The sequence below is a fragment of the Nothobranchius furzeri genome, chromosome 9 (genome assembly GCF_043380555.1).
Source record: "Nothobranchius furzeri strain GRZ-AD chromosome 9, NfurGRZ-RIMD1, whole genome shotgun sequence".
NCBI classification, from domain to species: Eukaryota; Metazoa; Chordata; class Actinopteri; order Cyprinodontiformes; family Nothobranchiidae; genus Nothobranchius; species Nothobranchius furzeri.
The window spans coordinates 57,794,619-57,815,110 of record NC_091749.1 but is presented as its reverse complement, the minus strand read 5'-3'; the positions used below and the strand labels follow the sequence as shown (position 1 = coordinate 57,815,110).

General features: G+C 39.5%; 2 protein-coding genes across 2 annotated transcripts in view; both read left to right on the top strand.

The window, feature by feature from the left end:
- The window catches only part of fes (FES proto-oncogene, tyrosine kinase), a 28,744-nt gene extending 19,797 nt beyond the window's left edge, over nucleotides 1-8,947 (top strand). Inside the window, exon 18 of the mRNA XM_054732141.2 lies at nucleotides 30-8,947. Coding sequence (XP_054588116.2) covers nucleotides 30-172 — 143 coding nt within the window. The 3' untranslated portion in view covers nucleotides 173-8,947. The remainder of the gene's footprint in view (nucleotides 1-29) is intronic.
- A 2,107-nt stretch (nucleotides 8,948-11,054) lies between these two features.
- On the top strand, nucleotides 11,055-14,625 carry rhcga (Rh family, C glycoprotein a). Its single transcript, XM_015952934.3, has 11 exons — nucleotides 11,055-11,327; nucleotides 11,755-11,947; nucleotides 12,066-12,216; nucleotides 12,288-12,435; nucleotides 12,512-12,678; nucleotides 12,789-12,926; nucleotides 13,105-13,241; nucleotides 13,367-13,491; nucleotides 13,739-13,812; nucleotides 13,890-13,966; nucleotides 14,048-14,625. Exons 1-11 carry the CDS (start codon nucleotides 11,117-11,119, stop codon nucleotides 14,079-14,081), a joined length of 1,455 nt encoding a protein of 484 aa, XP_015808420.1. The 5' UTR covers nucleotides 11,055-11,116; the 3' UTR covers nucleotides 14,082-14,625.
- The last annotated feature ends 5,867 nt before the right edge of the window (nucleotides 14,626-20,492 follow it).

Here is a 20,492-nt window from a genome sequence, read left to right as displayed (position 1 = left end):
CCCAGAGCACTGACTCTGATATGTTGCAGGATACAGGATGCCCGCTCCACAAGGCTGTCCTGTGGAGATCTCTAGGATCATGAACAACTGCTGGCAGTACGACCCCCAGAACAGGCCGACCTTTAAGAAAATCCGAACAGAACTCTGTGCAATGTACAACAAAATGACATGATACAAGCCTCTGAACTGGACTCCTTTCCCTCATTTTTTATGCTTGTGTATTTTGTTCTTCTGATAAGCAATCTGAGAACTGAATAAATCCCAAAAATCCAACATTATTTATTTTGTTAAATCATCTGAGGAATTTTGTGAAGTTATGATAATAGGCCAGCTGATGGCAGTACTCACTTTCATTTCAGCTTGTGACTTTTCATGTTCATAAAGTGTCTCACTGGAGAGAAAAGTGCAGACTTGCCTCAAATTCAACCTCTACGTTGTCCTGTGTTGAATTCAGTTTGGTTGTAACATCATTTTAAATCCATCACAGTGTAAACTAACGAGGTGAGAGTTCTTGTTTCTTTTTTGTACAGTGTTCTTGTGAAATGGTGTGACACAAATAAACAGACTGAACTGAAACAGCATCTGAACCAGGATGTGACCCAACCTGCTCCTGAAGTTCTCTGCTGGAAACCGACCAACATTAGTGAATCACACGTGAAGAAAAGTGCTGCAACGTTACGGTAATCACAGCTCTGGAAAGGCTCTTTGGTTTAGGTAAGATAATGCACCAACTAGGTTTGTAATTTATCAAGGAACACACACAAAAACACAAACACTCTCACGTACTCACTCACGCATGTGCATGTGTGACCAGCTAAATTGCCCCACAATGTGAAAATGTCCACTTGTTACAGGATAAAGTTGAAATGGGTCCACTTAAACATATAAAGACAAGTACACACACACACACACACACACACACACACACACACACACACACACACACACACACACACACACACACAATTCTGAATTGACAAATCTCCACAGAAACGAAACATCTTCAAGGAACCAAAGAAGTCCAGTTGTCTTCACCCTCTGGGTGTGTGTGAGGTTTTCATCTAGTCCCATCAGAAAAAGCACACTAACTAGGACACAACAGTGTCTCATAGAAGCTGTTAATGTTTACTTTTTGATGTTTACAAGTGAGCACTTCTGCAGTGCTTTAGAACTGCTCTAATAATGTAGAAAACTGTCTCTCTGAGCTGCAGGAGACAATTTGTCACATAAAATAATAAACAGCTGCCAGGAATTTCTGATGTTTTCACAAGGTCATTGTTTTAGGCTCATTAAGCTTCGTAAAATGAAAGGAATGAGCCAGTGGCTCTGTTTTTCTGAATACTTTAGTCTTTTTTGTTTGTTTTGTTCAGTGTGAAAGATGACTTCTGATCTTTATTTTTGAAAAATGGTACAGCAATTACTTTCATCTGAGACCGGAGTTCCTTTCAAAGAGAAAACTAATTCCTCTGACATGTTTCCCTGTGGCCATTTAGTTTGAGAATCATTTATCACGCTGGAAGCAAATGCAAACAAGCAGAAAATCAGGATTATTACTGTAAAGTATATGACAGTTATCTTTGATTAGTGATTTATTATGAATTTAGAGTAAATCTTGTAATGATAATAAAATAACACCTCAGTGTGAGACTTAATAATTCACTTTTGCAATTCAATTCAGTTTAATTTTATTCGACTTGATTCAAATCATTTCAGTTCATTTTATTTCATCTCGGTGGCCGCCAGTGCCACACAATCTAATTCTGGTTAGTTAGGTCTGTTTCTCTGTCTCATCCCGTGCCATGACTGATTTCAGAGAGCTGACGTTTGCCAAGTTGAAACTAAGATTCCTGTTTTGCAGTCTGATGAAACCAAACCTGCAGATGAAGTAAACTGAAAATAATTAGAAAGTGGTGAGAACATTCTTGTTCCCCCTATCTGTTTTGAGTTTCCTGCTTCTAAGCGTCTCTTCCGCGTCAGGGAAAAACACCAGAAAGTTCCCAAACTCTGAGCTCAGATAGTTGTTCTCTTGCACAGTCGGGCTTCTCCTGCCTGGGCCTGAATCCTCAGAAACCTTGCTGCTTCGCTTGCTTCTGCAAAGTTTTTGCCACATTGTCCAAACAAAAGACGTGAGATGAAATCAGCTGCTGTTGCACGATCAGGTGACATTGTTCAGTGACGTGGATTCGTCTACCTCTGATGGAGACGTGGGTGTGTAATGTCAAGAGGTTACATTGTTCTGTTACCAACACTGCTGTCTGGACTTGTTTATACTTGGCTCAGTGTCAAACTTGCATGGAACTGAACCAATAATTCTTTTTCATTTTGATAACAGGTGCATTTCCCATCCTAGAGATTTCTTTAACATGGATCAGACAGACTAGCAGGGGTAATCCTTTTCATGTTTCCATAATAAGAGACTGCAGGAATTCACGTTTCAACTCTAATGTGAGATTAATCTGCAGACACACTTCTCAGTATTCAGGTGCATCAACAACTGAAGCCTATTTTATTAACCTTTATCCACAGATACTCAAAGACAGCAGAATTGGCAAGAATTTAAACACAATTTAAAGAGCTGGGATGTTAACCTCAACAGTATTTCACCAAATGAAAAATGAAGTTCGTGCAAAAAGGGAGGCGTGGTCCCTATCAGCCCACAGCCATTATCCACCTGAGGCGGTTTTGTAATCGAAACCCCACTGGTTGAGCTCGTTCTGTGACTTTAGTTGTCAGATGTTTGATTTATTTGCATCCAAGGAAACAAAACACTAACATAAAAACGAAAATTTAAAGCTAGGAGCAGATTCTTCTCTGTCAGTTTCCTGCACTGACAGCAAACAAGTAATTATATAATTTGACAAATCATTCATCATTCATACCGCCACAGTTTGTCTGACTGAAATAATATCTGAAGTGGGCGTGTACCTGCATTTGCACTGAAGCTGTTCTTGAACTACACCAATGAAATGTGATCCCTTAAGAAAATGAATGGGGGGTGTGCCGAGAATGTGGCATGACTTTCCAGGCTTTTTTTTTTGTGTGTGTGTGTGTCTGGTGGAAAAAAGTAGCCCAGAATTTTTTACGGATTTCTATGGAAAATTAGAGGTCTACTATAAAATCCCAAAACAAAAATGTGTCAAATGCATGGGTGACAGTAGGGGGCGGGCATCTTTAGGTGTGGGCTGCACAGGGAGAGCCAGCTCCTGCAGAATCCTAAGGGAGTGATGTTCAGCAGAAATCCTGAGATGGTTTTAAAAATGATAAAAGTCGGTTCACCTCAGAATAAATCAAGCAGTAATATTACATCTTGGTGCAGACGGAGTAAAAACCGACACATTGGAGACATTTTAAAAGTATTGATAGGGCCATGTAACATTAACACAATTATTGATTTTAATTATTGGATTAATCACAGGGTTTTAATGCCCTTGAGCTTATGTAAGACTGTAGGATCAGGATTTTCTGGTTCAGGTTGTTATCGTTTCAGCCCAACCCAGGACTGGATTCATGCCTGCTGCGGGTGCTTCGTCCAAAATGAAACATATTTCTTCTCATTTTTTGCTTTAAATTTGTTCAAATTGCCAAGGGAAAAAACATTCAGATTTAGTTTCTGCTATATTTTTGTAAACTCTGGTTTGTATAAAAAAGTTACAGATGCTGATAAGCTTTGTTCTGCTTACAGAAACACGCCTTACTTCTCTGAAAAGGTTAAACCAAAATTTAAAAGAATCATTTGAACATTTTTAAGTGGATTTCAAAGAAAAGTTGGTTAACAACTTTTTTGCCATCTTGAAACAACTCCAGTCTTTAAAGTGACAGTGTGTATTCCCCCTGGCAAAAGATGGCAGTACACACCTAAATTTTTGCAAGCAAGCAGTAATTTTGTATTCGAGTAAGACCTGACCATGGATGCCCGTTAGGGTCAAAAACCGCTGGTAGGGTAATTTTCGAACATGTACTTCATTAGATCGTTCAACCTCCAGCAAAATGACAAGCACGCCAGACTTCCTGTCATCCTTGGGACGAGCAAAGACGTGAAAGTGTAAAACAATAATGTTGATGCATTTCATCCTCACGGGCTCACATAGAAGGAAACATGGCGTCTTATGTGGCATCGCCCAGAATCTTAGACTCGTTACGGTTATATTTAACAAGGGCACCAATATCTTTTAACAACTGGGCATCATTTAAGTCATTTTCACCAACATTCCATTGGATATTTCCAGAGATTAACGGTAAAAACTCCGCATTGTTTTATAGCAGTCCGTTCAAATAGATGTATTCACATTTATAAAATGAGATATTTCTTCAGATTGCTACAGCATGACACAATTTTTTTCTTCCATTAGCTTGTCAGTTCTTTACAGAAGCCCGTTCCCGCCACTCTGATTTAAAAAAAAGAAGATGTATCTCATAATTTTGAGACGCTAAACAAAAATTCCAGGAAATATATGAATATCTGAATTTCAAGTACGAAAATAAATTGTTAGTCAATATTAAAGGTTCACCTCAATACTTTGTAACGTAGCCATGGGTGTGTTTGGGGATAGTCGGTGTGTTTGTAAGGGCATCAATAATCCAAATTACTACCTTAAATACAGTGACGTTATTTTTTCTCAGTGCATATAAACTCGTTAGTCTGGACTCGTAATCTGACTGAGCCTGACTTTCTCTGCAGATAAACGCTCAGTCAACCTTGGTCTGGTTTGTAACTCGCCTTCCAGAAGTCATAGTACGGCAGAAGGGCTTGCTTCAGGAGCTAGCAGAATGCCACATCAGAGGAGAGCTAAACGGCAGGTTTTGGGGTCTTATTTCCTGATATTTGGACATCTCGCCTCTGATTGGCTAACAGCAATGTGACTCTACCACTGACTGTGTTTGCTCTGCAATTTTGATGTTTTATCTCCACAATTACCTCCAGCCTGAAGGAGTTATGCTGTGTGGTGGAATTGCTAATGCTAATGGTTAGTTTTGAGACATTCTCAGCTTCCCCCATCGTGAGCCAAGATGAGTGATCCCATGAATGTTGAATAGTGTGACGTAGATCTGTCAGGCTTCTCAAATCCTAGGTTTTCACAGTTTATTTTCTACTTTCATGTTCTGGCTGTATGACAAACTCAGAGTGACCAATTATAATTAGAAGTGATCACAAAAAATGTTTATTCAGTGTTCCACACCTTCAAGTGGGTCAACTTGCAGAATCGGTGGCTGCCAAAAACCTTTTTGCCCAATGCAGATCAAGAGATGTGCAGAAACTGGTGCAAAGTGTTACTGTTGAAGCTCATTGTTTTAATCTGAGCAAGAATAAAGCAGAAACCTGTGAATACCACCAAGATATGTTACTGGGAGTCGGAGAGTTAATGCAACTCATGGTGATGAATACGTTTGACTCTGCACTTTTCTAAAAATACTGAATACATGATTGAAATTAAATCATGCAGGTCTAGAAAAGTGAAATGATGCAATAGACATTAAAAAAAGATGTCTAGACCTCTGATGTGCAACTATTTTAACTACCTCAATAAATGTTTCAAATAAAATTTGGTTTATTTTAAAACCAAACAAAAATATTAAAGAAATGTGGTGTTTTTAAGTGTTAATTTACTAAATTTACAAAACAAGTTGAAAGTACATAGTTTATTTACTTAAAGCAATAGAAAAGATAAATCTGGTTGCTATTGCATAAGTAATGTGGTCATGCTATTGTCTCCCAGGGTCACCTGCATGTCTGCTTGAGGCATGTGAGGCTGTGCGGCTGTCGTGTGCGAGGCTGACGTTGCACGATGCGCCATGTGAGCTTCAAAGATGCTGACTGATAAAGTCACCTCCTCAGTTATCTAAAAGTCACATAATCCTCAGCAGTGTACAGTAGATTTCCATCCGCAAGAAGCCACCGATCGCCTGACACGCTCCTCCTATCTCTGTGACATCTAGCTTTCTGGATGTGCCCGCAGAGTTCGAGGAAATTCCTGAGGTGTTAGTCGCACTCTGCAGGCTGAAAGAGACACATCAGATCATAGAGCAGGCAGCCTTTCTTTACTGTAACCATCATGATTATTCTTACAGAGCTATTAATACAAAAGCATGCTGCAAAGGTTGGTTTTGTGTTACAGGATTATCTTGTTAATGATTGGGATTTTTGAAAGAACTAATCTTATGCCTATTTGTTTTTATGTGACACCTTCAAAATAAAGGTCTTGTTTGGAAGAGTTTTGAGCAATGTTAGAAGTTGCACAGATGATGCAAAAAGTAGTTCGTAAAAGTGAGTTTACCTACAGGTGCATCTGATTTCTGTCCTCATTTCATTTCTCCCGTACATTCAGCTCTTGACGCCAGTCAGAGGACAGCTTACAGTTTATGTAACAATACTAAACAAAGAAAAAGAAAGACTTTAAGAAGTTCCCTTTGTTTAAATAGCTGCTGTGAATTGATCTGCGCTTCGTTTACTCTGAGACTGACAGCAGAGCCTCATATCTCTTCCTTGCTCATTCCAGCGCCGTGTGCCACACCATGTGACAGTTACATTTTTGAGACGCCTTCATCAGATACGATCTGAAACCTCCACAGCGCTTTTCTGTCACATGTTTAATCACCGCAGTGTTTCAGGGTAACATTTTATCATTCTTTAGTCATTTTGAAACGTTTTTTCAACGCAACTGTTGGCTCCAGATGTCGTGCAAAAAAAAAAAGTTAAATGTCAAAACAGTTTGGTCATTATTTGCAGCATTTAGAAAATGTACAGAATTTAAGTTGACAGGTAGATATTTACTGCGTAATTTATTACATCTGCTCTGTCTGTAGGTCTGGAATGATGAAGCACTGACAGGAAGACCTGAACAAGTGAGAATGCTTCTACTCCTCAGCATGTCCAGCTTGTGGGTAAATCTTGAATTTCCCCACTAGGATGGACGCAGGATGTGTGTTCTTCCTACAGACACTTCTGTCACCTGCAGAAACTGTGATGCAACACTGAGCTTCTGCAGCCTAGATGGTGTCAAATTATCAAGCTGGAGGACCCCCACCCCCCCATTCACTTAGACAGCAGCATCATTCTTGCATGTTGTCTGTTAGCTCATTCAGCTGCATCCTGAATGTGTGAACAAACTCTTATTTTCTATAGGTCAGATGTCCCAACTATGCAATGTTCCTCTGCTCCAACTCTGCTCCAACTCAACTGATTCAATGAAAGGCTTCTGTAAGACTGAAGGACACAAAAAAGATGCAAAAAAAAACTAAGTATGCAAGATTGTCATCCATCCATTGTCCACACCCGCTTGTCCATGCAGGGTCACGGGGGGCTGGTGCCTATCCCAGCAATCTCTGGGCAAGTAAGCGGGATACACCCTGGACAGGTTGCCAGTCCATCACAGGGCAAGACAGACACACACACACACACACACACACACACACACACACACACACACACACACACACACACACACACACACACACACACACACACACACACACACACACACACACACACCTAAGCACACACACACACACACCTAAGCACAATTTAGAGAAACCAATCAACCTGACAGTCATGTTTTTGGACTGTGTGAGGAAGCCGGAGTACCTGGAAGGAACCCATGCATGCACAGGAAGAACATGCAACCTCCATGCAGAAATACCCCAGGTTGGGAATTGAACCCAGGACCTCCTTGATGCAAGACAACAGCGCTAACCACTGTTACATTGTGCAGCGCAGAATTGTCAATAAATTAAAGATAAATAAAATAAAAATGAAAGAATAAAAGTCATGATCTGAAGCGCTCCGATCACTTCTCCAGGGCATCATGGAATGCCCTGGAGAAGGTCGCACACAACCGAAACGCGTCAGCTTGTATTATGATAAATTATTTGTCGGAGTGCCTCAGATCATGACTTTTTTCTTCCATATCTACTTTAGAAGTTTTTATGATCATGAAGAGCACCCGAGATACTACAGAAATTATCGATATATCTAGATATACCTGTTTGAGTAAATAAAATACATTTTATTTAAATTAATTTAGTCAAAATTAAAATTAGTCAAGCTCCTTCTGACAGGAGACTCTGCCAGATGTTCCCAGCAGACCATCGCAATACGTTTGGGCCTGTTTGGTCTAACCGGCAACCTCCCCCACCATATAAATGGATATATTGAATGACCAGGTTTTTCCATCAATGAATTTGTTCTTCCCTGATGACACGAGCATATTCCAAGATGACAATGGCAGAATTTATTGGGCTCAAATTGTGAAAGGGTGGTTCAGGGAGCATGTGACATCATTTTCACACATGGTCACCACAGAGTCCAGACCTTAACCCCATTGAGAATCTTTGGGATGTGCTGGAGAAGGCTTTGTGCAGCGGTCAGACTCTACCATCATCAATGGAAGATCTTGGTGCAACACTGGATGGAAATGAATCTGGTGACATTGCAGAAGCTTATCAAAACTATGCCACAGTGTGCTGTAATCAAAGCTAAAGGCGGTCCAACTAAATATTAGAGTCTGTGAACTTTTTCTTTAGCGGTGGCTTTTTTCTGGCCGGGCGGTGTATGACTGAAATAAGAAACATCAGTTTTTTTTAAAAGTCCTTGGTATGAATTTCCATCCTTCCTTTCAGAGACTATAGTTTTCTTCCACTCAAGGCCAAGACCAAGACCGAGGCAATTGATGTTTCTTGATTACATCACACACCGAGAACACGTTTGATGTCCTCCTGTAACCTCCACCAGCTGCTCATGGGAGCTGTTAATTGCATCAGCTGTTGCAACAATGGCTGAAACAAAACCCCGTAAGCCTAAAAAATGGATTACTGTAAGATCAAAGTTTTTTAGAGTGAAAATCTCCTGGATGCTTAAACTTTTGCACTTTGCTTTCTTTTGGTTTGTTTTCATAAAACATACAGAAACAAAAACAAAATAAGTTGAATGGTTCTATTTACACTCTGCATTGAAAAAGGATTAATAATTTTTATTTTTGTTTTTCTACTTTAACATTTTGAGATCAGATGATTTTCCTGAACTTGAATAAAAGCTTGCCTGTTTATGTGCGACAGTGAGGTTCCTTAAAGCTTCAGGGTGTTTTTCCTACTTCTGATAGAGCTTTAAACGCCTCCTAGTGACTCATTTGCATTCCTCCTTCGTTTCGAGACAAGTTGTTTTGAGAACTTTGTGTATCTGCAGCTTCAGCATATCTCTGTCCATCATCTGAGAAGAGCAAACCCCAGCTTAATGTGGCATTTAATGTGAGAATAAGCTTACTATTAATAGAGAAATTATTAAATTGACATTTAGCACAGAAATAAACAGAAAAAAGTGACTTTGCTAGTGGTTATTTTTTTCCCTGGGGATACAAAAATAAACAAGATTCAGTCTTAAATGTCTGAAATTCTGCAAACTGAGAAAGAAAATGAACTGATTTTGTTTTCAAATTCTGGTTTTATCCCTTTTCTCAAAACAATAATTAATAAAGACAACAAGATTATGAAATAACCAGAGAAATCAGACACAGGGTGTGTGCTGGCAACACAAAGCAATTCAGTCTGTCTTTAAATTCCTCAAAAGACTCAGCCCTTCAAAATAAAAGTCAGTTGATGTAAACATTACATTGTTCATGAGTCATATAGCTCTTAAGCACACTCTGTAATCCCCGTTAAATCTGAGCACATTGTACAACGTCAGAGTGAAGTCAATATGCAGAAGCAGGAAAGCAGATATTGCCTGCATCACCTGGAATGTTCTTGGTGTCACTCAGTGAGCCGTAGCGGAGATAGGATAAATTCTTAAACTGGAATCTCTTTTTCTTAGATTATCTTCAAGATTTGGAACAAAAGCAAAAAAAAAAAAATGAATGAAAATTTAAAAAATCTATAGGTAAGTACAGTAGACTTAGTTTTTCTTGCAGAGATGAGTCAAATATTTAAATTAAACTTAAACTAAATTTAAAAATCAAATTCATAGATTTTTTTACTTTGTTTTTACTTGTTAACTTAAGGCGCTGTCAAGGTTTTTGATGTGTGGATCCTTTAGGGTGTGTTTGGGATTAAAATCCTGTTTTACAAGGATTATGAAAATCTCCACTTTTTAACGGTAATATTTGCAAAATTTACAGGAAAAGCATTTGAATAAAGCTTCATCTGCCTGAAAGATTCCTGATGTTTTAGGGTTAGGGTTCACTGGGTCTTTTTCTCCTGGATGATTTCCTGATCATAATATTTGCACAAATGTATTCCCACCATTTATTTTTATTTTCAACTTTTACACGATTACTTTTTTATTTATTTTCTCCCAACGGCTGCACAGAAAATATAAATCTTAAGTAAAATTACGGTAGGATGAACTAATCTAAAGGAGGGAGTGTCACAGGACATAAATTTGAAAAAGCTGTAACATTTCAAAGAAGTAATGGATCAAGACTAATTTAAAAGATGCAAAGAAAATCTGACTGTCTGGGGGGAAGTTACAAAGAAATGGGAGTTTTCAGTTTTTGGATCCGTTGGAAACTAAAGAAAAGTCTCTGTGATGTCAGCATCTCTGTCCACGCAACTCATCTTTTATTGTCTCAGAGGGAAATTTGGTTTGCCGTAATGTACGGCAATACAATAGTTACAGTAAAATGAACAATGCTTCAACAGAAAAACAGAATAAAACAAACATCAAAACTCATTCACTCAAACTCAGTGATTTGTGCACAATCCTGACTGACACTCTTGGTCACCAGAGACCTGTTTACTGCCTTCACAGAAAACAAATCTGATGCTTCTCATCATCTCAGCTGCAGCAACAAATTTCAAAACAGACCAACCAAAGCCTCTTTTTAAACTTTTCTGGATAATTTTAAACATTTGAAGTGAATAAAATGAGATTGAATCAAACATCTGGACACTTTTAGTCACATGCAATAATTTTCTTAAAAAAAATTACCTCCTGCAACCTCCTGTAGAACCAATACAACTTGTCCATGAATACAAGGTAAGGAGTGGTTTACCTCCCACATCCACACCTAGCCTGTGAGTGGTGGAAAAGGTCACACCCCTAAACTACGAGTGTGCTTATAAAGATGCTGACAGACAGCTGGATGTCACAGACGAGAAGCGATCGGACCATCAGCAGAAAGTCGCCATCATGGGGAACTGTTGTGAAAGCATGGGCCCACAGAAGAACACCTACATCCGCATCAGCCTGCCGGCCGTCTGCTTCGTCTGGCAGATCGCCATGGTCCTCCTGTTTGGGATTTTCATCCGCTACAACGAAGAGGCAGATGCCCACTGGGTCGAGCACAAGCAGCAACACAACCTCACTGACATTGACAATGATTTCTACTTCAGGTATCCCAGTAAGTACAACAGGAAGTCTAGCTTATTTTTTAAATGATGTTACATTTTAGACATTTTTTGTTGTTTTTGTTTCAACATTTTCCCTCAGATGCAAAGAGACACGAATACAACCATTTGAATGTTATCACATTGTGGCTATTTTCATTATTCACTCTCTTTTTGTCACGTAATAATAAAAATTAGCACATAAAATAACAAAGCTGCAAGGGAAAATTCAGGAAAATGTCTTTTTTCCTTGTTTTTTTAAATGAAAAAATGAACAAGTAAACATTTGTAAACTTACAGGTGGTGTCCTGGAAGCCTGAAATTGAGCGACAATCTTATTATTAATCCCAAAAATGAATAAATTACTATTTAAAATCAAATAAAAATGCAACTTGAATTAAAAATGTCATCACCTAATCTTTGGGTTTTTCTCTCCTTCAGGTTTCCAGGATGTCCATGTCATGATCTTTGTTGGATTTGGTTTCCTCATGACCTTTCTGAAACGCTACAGCTTTGGCGGGGTGGGCTTCAACTTCCTGATCGCTGCTTTCGGTCTGCAATGGGCTCTTCTCATGCAAGGCTGGTTCCATTCCCTCGATCAAGACACTGGAAAAATCTACATCGGGATTGAGAAGTAAGCATCTACACACATGAACAGCGCAGTGCAACTCCAAAAATGAAAGCACATTCTTTCAGTAATCGAGGCAGATGATCTTTTACGAGCATATTTTCCTGTTCCTTGTTCCAAACAGCCTCATTAATGCAGACTTCTGCGTGGCTGGCTGCCTGATCGCCTACGGGGCCCTCCTGGGTAAAGTGAGTCCGGTCCAGCTGATGGTTGTCACACTGTTTGGAATCACCCTGTATGCTGTGGAAGAATATATCATTCTTAACCTCCTCCATGTGAGTCCCAACCAATCACATCACAAAAAGGTTTTCACGCTGCAAACATCACTGACACATTGCACCCACAGTGCAGAGACGCTGGTGGCTCCATGGTCATTCACTGCTTTGGAGGTTATTATGGTTTGGCCATCTCCTGGGTGCTCTACCGACCAAACTTACACCAAAGTAAACACAACGAGGGGTCCGTCTACCACTCAGATGTGTTTGCAATGATTGGTGAGAATGTTTCTAATCTATTCAGGAAGTTCAAGACCTTTTGAGCCTCTTCTCACCATTTGATATCTTCAAACAGGCACGCTGTTCCTGTGGATGTTCTGGCCCAGTTTCAACTCAGCCATCACTAACCACGGTGACGGTCAGCACAGAGCGGTCATCAACACCTACATCGCCCTCGCCGCCTCTGTTGTCACTGCTGTGGCCATCTCCAGCATGTTTCACAGCAAGGGAAAACTGGACATGGTGAATAAAACAACACAGATTCAGTCAGTCAAATGCCTGAGTGATCCAAAGAACCGGATGACATCCGAACATTTCTCATGTCTAACACTTCTTTAAAAAAACCCTGACAGGTACATATCCAGAATGCCACTCTGGCAGGTGGTGTTGCCATGGGAACATCAGCAGAGTTCATGATTTCTCCTTACGGTGCACTCATCGTGGGTTTCTTCATGGGCATCATCTCCACCTTTGGCTACGTGATTGTCACAGTAAGTCTGCTTTCGTTACTGCTCCTGCAGATGGAGCGCAAGTTAAAAATATGTTTCAAAGTAAAACTTAAGAGAAGTCAGACAGAAATCTGTGCCAGTTTTCCAGCCATGCGAAGAAGTGTCTGAAGAAGTAAATAACCACAAAACTTTGATCTTAACTCGAATACCTGCTTCTCAGCCCTTTTTAGCAAAATCTCTGAAGCTGCAGGATACGTGTGGTGTTCACAACCTGCACGCCGTGCCAGGGATGCTCGGAGGCTTTATCGCCGCCATCGTCGCTGCATTTGCATCTGATTCAGTCTACAGCCACCAGGGGTGAGTGAAGTTTGCTGAGAATCACAAATATCAGCAGTAAATTGTACTTAACTCGTGAAAAAAAGTGCATATTTACTCTCTTGCATGCCGTTCAGACTGATAAATGATTTATTGTTCCCGTTTAGGCTGATCAACACATTCGATCTTACGGGCGAGTATGCAAGCAGGACCATGTCGACGCAGGGGGGCTATCAAGCAGCTGGTACCTGTGTGGCAATGGCTTTTGGACTAATTGGAGGAGCGATTGTCGGTGAGCATGACTGTCGATCGGATCAGTCTCTGCAACAATTATTGTTTGTGATTTTTGACGTATTTTAAGTACTTCAAATGCTTGAACTAAAACATCACCGGGGATAAACTTGAGAATCTGAGTCAGTAGTTAATGACTTGCAGGAGAACTTACACCAACTCTACAGAGTTATTAGACTTTTTGGAAATTATTGCAAAGTCTTTAAAGCATTTTTTAAACAAAATTCTTCCTTGTTATGTTTTTGAAGGTCTCATCCTGAAGTTGCCCATCTGGGGCGATCCTGCTGATGACAACTGCTTTGATGATGAAGCTTACTGGGAGGTGAGAGCGTGTTTTCGACCACTAGATGTCGCTCTTGCTCTCTAACTCGTTTAACAAACTCTTCATCTGCTTGATAGCTCCCTGAAGAAGAGGAGGAGACCATTGCTCCAGTTTTGGAGTACAACAACCACATGATACAAAAGCACCAAGACATGTACGCTCATCTAGGCTGGAACATCAGTTTTATCCTGCTTTAAACACACCTGTAATGACCGTTCTCTCTGTCTGTTAACAGAGCCGAGTCAAACTTCTCCATGGAGGAATGCTAGAGACACCCAGAAGAACCAGACCCCACCTCATTTAGTTTTGAGTTTGACGAGGCCACTGGGCAACATGAAGTAACAGAGGAGGCTTAGAAAAGAGCAGTTTGAAGAGATAATATCTTGTTTTACTTGTTTTTATTCCATCAACACCTTTTACAGCTTCTAACTATTGGAAAACATGAAGTTACAGAGATGCTGAAGATCAAGATGAACTAAAGGTTGTGTAAAATGATCAAAAGCTGCTTAATGTGTTTAAATATTGCCCAGTTCTGAATTCAGCCTGTGTGATATGAAATCAGACACGATGTGTTCATGTTTTATAAGCAGATTTTTGATGCTTTAGAATTTGTACTTTTATTGTAATGTAAAGAATAATCAGTAGGAGTAACTCCTATTTTATAAGCACTTAACAAGCTACATATGCTTTGTATTCACTCCTGTAATGTATTAAAGGTATCAATCAGAGTAGCTTGTCATTTTATTTAAATGAAATGTGTTTTGTTGTGTAGAGAAACAGATGATTAAAGTCTTTTTTTTCTAATCCGGTGAATATTTTGCCATCTATATGCGACATGAGCCCCTCCCCCCCACACTCCCTTTGATTTGTTGCCAGATTCTTATTTTAGAGCATTTAAGTGACTATGACACGGTCTTCTGCCTTATGATGGGTTTAATGTTGCTTCAGAGAAAAGAAACCTCACATTTTAAAATAAATAATCATCTGTTAGGATATTTGATTGTTTTTAAAGGGACAATGTGTAGTTTTTATTGTTAATGTCCAGAAATATCCATCAAAATGTTACTGAAAATGAATTAAATGATGCCCAGTTATTGAAAAATATTGGTGGCTTCTCAACATATAACTATAAAAATCTGTTCTAAATATGTGGGAGCGGGTCTGAGTCTCTGGGCGACGCCATATTAGACGCCATGTTTCCTTCTACGGAAGCCTTTGAGGACAAAATGCATTTACTGACTTCTAACAAATGATTACAAAACTTTCACCATTCATAAACATTGCTGTTTTACACATTTACCTCTTCACTTGTTGCCAGTGATGAAAGGGAGTCTGATGTGCTTGCTGAAGTTTGCAATCCCTGGGGATTTTTGACCCTAATGGGCATCCATTTCAAGGTCTTACTCCAACACAAAAATACTGCTTGCTTGCAACAATTTAGGTATCTACTGTCCCCTATCACCAGGAAAAATATTCACCGTCACTTTAAGAATAAAACAACAAACATTAGTTACTTGAAACAGCCTCAAACACATATTATTAATGAGTGCAATGTAACTGGAAATCTTGTTTATTTGATAGAAATTTTCTGCCATAAAAAAAGAAATCCCTCAAAAAAAAAAAAGTAAAGAAATCCCTGCAGCTCTTGCAAGAGAGCTCCATCATCTCAGTCTCCTCGCGTACAGTTGGTTTATAGTCAACATTCTGGCTGTTATTGCTTTTGCATGAACATAAATGTACAGTAATATCCTTGGCATACTGAAATATTAGTGGCGATTATAAAAACACTTTAATAACATTAACTGGAATGAAAATATAAATAAATGTGGGAGACAAGATTTATTAGTTCATGCTTTTTAAAAAAATGTTGTTCCTTTTTGACAAATAGTACCAACTGTAGCATCACCGATAAATGTGCTTAAATGTTTGGGAACTTTTAATTTTTGGCACATTTTTTCTGCAGATACAAGTTAACTCAATATGTAAATATGCTGATGTCATGTGATGTGATGAAAGAAGTTGGGATGCACAAGACCACGGCTCAAAAATGTTTTAATTTTCTGTGGATGAAGCTGTAAGGTAATACATCTGAATATGTCCCTGGTAGTTTTCTGCATCTCTGCTCAAGATTAATGATCTTTTTTAAGCACTATGTTTTTGAACTGTAGACCTTTTAAGTTATTTTGAATTTTACACATGGGAAATTATTTGGGGGGGGGGGGGGGGGTGAATTTCACATCTGTCTTCTGAGGATTCACTAGAGATTATCGTGTCTCAAGAACTTTAGAAATGTGTTGATAAAATAAAATAAAATAAAATAAAATAAAATAAAATTAAATTAAATTAAAGCGACGTATCATTTTAGAGGCCAGAAGGATAGCAGGCAAGCAGTATTCAAGAGAAAACAAGAGAATAGAGAGTAAACAGTGTGGTTGAAATTGTAAGCTGTTACATTATTTTAGTAGATTGTTTATGTTCTGACAATAATGGAGAAATCAAAAAATAAATTATAACTTTTAAAAATTCTGAATCACTAACAGGTGCATTTAGAAGCTGATGCGTTTTAGACAGAATAAATGAATTCATTTACCTTGTTGCACATATAAAATGATTTATGATGTTCAAATAAAATTAAAAAAATTAGGAGTTTTGTTACAAATATGAATTTCTTTAAACAAAATTTACATTCATGTTTTTTTTCATTTGAGAAACATCAGTAAAAATTGAGCTGATTTTCCTATTAATACTTAAAAATTTTATGGTTTTAAATAGATTTTCTAACAAATCTAATTAATCCTGACATGCCCCCTGTTGTTAAAGCTGACTGCAGGACAGGGCTATCCCTCCCTTTTCTCGTTTTAGTCGTCAGTCTGGAGAGAAGAAGCTTGTTAAGGCGGCTCCCTGAGGTCATTGTGAACACACTTATTGCCCTGAGGCCTCTTGGGTCCGTTTAGTCTTCATTCTGATGGTAATGATGCCTGGACAGGTCAGTCAATAGGATCGTCTCCTGACCAGTCGCTGTGACATTAACACACTGACCGGGCATACGCTTCAGCAATGATGCTGGTGTCTCCTCAGGATGATGGAGATATTCTAACTAAAGAGTTTGGAGGAAACTTTGGCAATTTATGCATCAAAATAATATTAGAGCTTTATGTGTAATATCACCGAGCATCAAGAACCAGGTAAAATAAAATCTGGTAATTTAATTAAATTATTAATATTTAAACAAATGTAACCATCTCAAGGAGTTTTTAAAAGGCTGATTCAAAAACGTTCAATTAAAATGTGTTGCATGTAAAAAAAAACAGGCTGTCAGTTAAATTAAGTTATTTTAATGTACTTAAACAAAGATTAATGACAAAGCAAATTAACAAAACGTTAAATAGCAAAGTAAAACATCCGATCTACATCAGATTATTTTGATTCTGACCAAAAATAAAATGTCTGAGATGCAAATATGGGGTCAAGCTGCACAAACCGTCTTCAGGGCAGCGGGTGAAGAACAGAGAAGTTTCAGTGAAATCAAAGACCCTCCATGGACTTGATGTCAGAGGAGAGTAAACGTACCTCTGCTTGTGAAGCACAAGACCCTGGGGAGGGTGTTTGTGAAACCTATTGTCCTCGTGGGACCAGCCTGCTCTGAAAAGCTGCAGAACGCCTGTAATCAGATTAAAGGGTACTGGGGGTGGGTGGGTGGGGGGGGGGGGGGGGGGGTCTTTCTTTTTTTTCTCTCTCTCTCTCATTTTTTGAGGACTAGCAAAGAAGCTGTGATAGTTTTCTTATATCCTCCACTGAAGTGCAGAAAAGGGGCTAAATAACTCTGCAGGAGGCGGGAGTGGGCTGGAGGGACAAATTGGCCTGATGTTGGAACAATGGGGGGGCTTCAATTGGAGGAGGAAGCTGCGGAGATCCTGGTTGGTTGCTATATTCTGTCCTGATAATTATATCACATTTTTCTTATCGGATTTATGATGAAAGAAAAAACTTACTCCCACGGTGTCCCCACAAGTCTGGACCACTTAGGAAGACGTCAGTCACCCTTCTGGTTTAACCCCTGCCTCCAGAGGGTTATTTAAACTTGGCATCAAATAATTTAGCTACACTCTACTGGAAACTTTTAGGTTCAAAACATTCTTCTCAGATTGTTTCAAAACATTTTTTACATAAGAAACAACCGATAGAACTTGATTTCGATCTCCATCGTTGGAATTCTCTGACCTGAGCCTTCACCAAAGACTAATCACTACTTATATGCACTGCAAGAGTTCATTAACAGGGGTCAAATGGGAAGAGTGTGTGTGTGTGTGTGTGTGTGTGGGGGGGGGGGGTCGACCTCTCAAGGAGCACCAGTGAGGGGAAAACCTGATAAATAAACTATTCATGGCTTCAGGAGGACTTTGAATTGGGCACAAAGGCCACTGGTTCCCTATTTGGACTGAAGGAAGCTGAGATCAGAGCTGGTTAAATAGTGTGTGAGGGATCTGGAGGAAATTAATTGGTTAATTAGGATCACTTGTCTCATTACCGATTAATTAATTCATAATAACTCAAATCAAATATCAAATAAAATCATGCCTGCTTGTGCTTAAATGGTTTTTTGGTGCAACCGATCCTCCTTCCATCCTGATGTCTTCAAGCAATTAATGGTTTAGTTATGAACATTAAAAGCTAAGTAAATAAAGAAAACATAGTTAATAGGATTTTAAAGACATTCATCATCACTACAAAGTAAGAATCATTCATTAAACCTGATTGTTTAATTTACACACAGACAATATGTGTAAACATATATAAATATTTATGTTTTACTGTTTGTTTGAACTGTTATGAAATTTGCTGTTGAAGTTGTATCAGGTGGTTTCATCCTGATTAGCTTAGGCCACTCCCTGGACACGCCCCTGCCATTAGCATTAGCAATTCCACCACACAGCAGAAGTCCTTCAGGCGTGATAAAACATCAACATTGCAAAGCAAACGGAGGCAGTGGTAGAGTCACGTTGCTGTTATCCATTTAGTAAAAATTAGAATAAATACAAACAGGATGGAATGAGATAAAAAACAGAATATAAAACTCACTGGTTCTGTATTAAAATAGGCTTTAAAATGAATGATTCTTTGGGAGTCTGAAATCTAACAACTCTTATTTCCAGTCTGGAGATTCGACAAGCATCACTGGAGGGGTGTTATCTTGTGGGGGTGGTGGTGGAGATTATCAGGGCTAATTTTTAGGATGGTGCAAATTTTGAAGGGTTTTGTGTGTAAGATTAATTTTAATGATTATTCATCGTCAGCCAGGAGGCCTACTGGTTACCTTCCTCTACAGATTTTCCAGAAATGTTCCCCTGGGCCAAAATGCAGGTAGACTCAGACTTTACCGAAGGGATCACAGAGTCTCTTTGGCTTGGGAACGCCTTGGGTTTTCCCACGGGGAGGTGGAAAGTGTGATTGAGGAGGATTCCCTCCTAGAACGTCTAGCTTCACAACTAACAACTAACTGGATAATTGGTGGAAAAGAATAGATAATAGAATAATAGAATAGTAGAACAGAACCAAGTACAGAGCTTTGTGGAACACCACAACCAGCTTCAGTAAATCTGAAAAGATTTTATGGACGAAGAAAGAGAATATGTTTAAATGTAAATGCAAATTACAAACAAGGATTTGTTTTTTAGAAGAGATGCAACTTCAGAATGAGATATGTGTATAAAAAAGATTTATCATTTATGCACACTGACTATTGACAAGAGTTTTTAGATATGTGACAAAAACTCAAAATTTAACATTGCGAGGAGGTGGTGTGTGTGCGTGTGTGTGTGTGTGGGGGGGGGGGGATCTCACTGTACAGCAAATGCAAGTGAAGGAGGGAAAGTCACAGAAAAAGGAGGGAAAAAAGGAGAGAGTAATAATTCTCCTGGGAAGGGAGAGTGTTTGGGTGAAATGTATTGTTGGAGGCCCTGACTCGCCACCCTGGAGAGCTCCCTGTTCCCACGGTTTGCTCAACAAACAAATGCAGCCCCCTCCCCAACTCACACGCACACACACACACACACACACACACACACACACACACACACACACACACACACACACACACACATACACACACACACACACACACACACACACACCTCCCCTTGGTCCACCATGCTCCTGCACACAGCGGTGATGTCATTAATTATCATCAAAATGAGCATGGCAGCAAGCAAGTGTGCATGGGTCTGCCAGTGCCACTTTGTGTGTGTGTGTGTGTGTGTGTGTGTGTGTGTGTGTGTGTGTGTGTGTGTGTGTGTGCATGCACGTACGTGTGTTCCAGCAAGGGAGACATAGAGAAAGAAAGAGACCATTGTCCATTCTGAAATAAAGAAATCTCCACTGAAGCATTGTAAATGGACGAGGCAGAAAAATAGACTAAATTCTGGGATCTTGGACAGAAAGCTGGCCTGTCACATCTCATCAGAGCTTCACAAAACCTGACACACACACACACACACACACACACACACACACACACACACACACACACACATGCACACACACACACACACACACACGCACACACACACACACACACATGCACACACACACACACACACACACACGCACACACGCACACACGCACGCACACACACACACACACACACACACACACACACACACACACACACACACACACACAC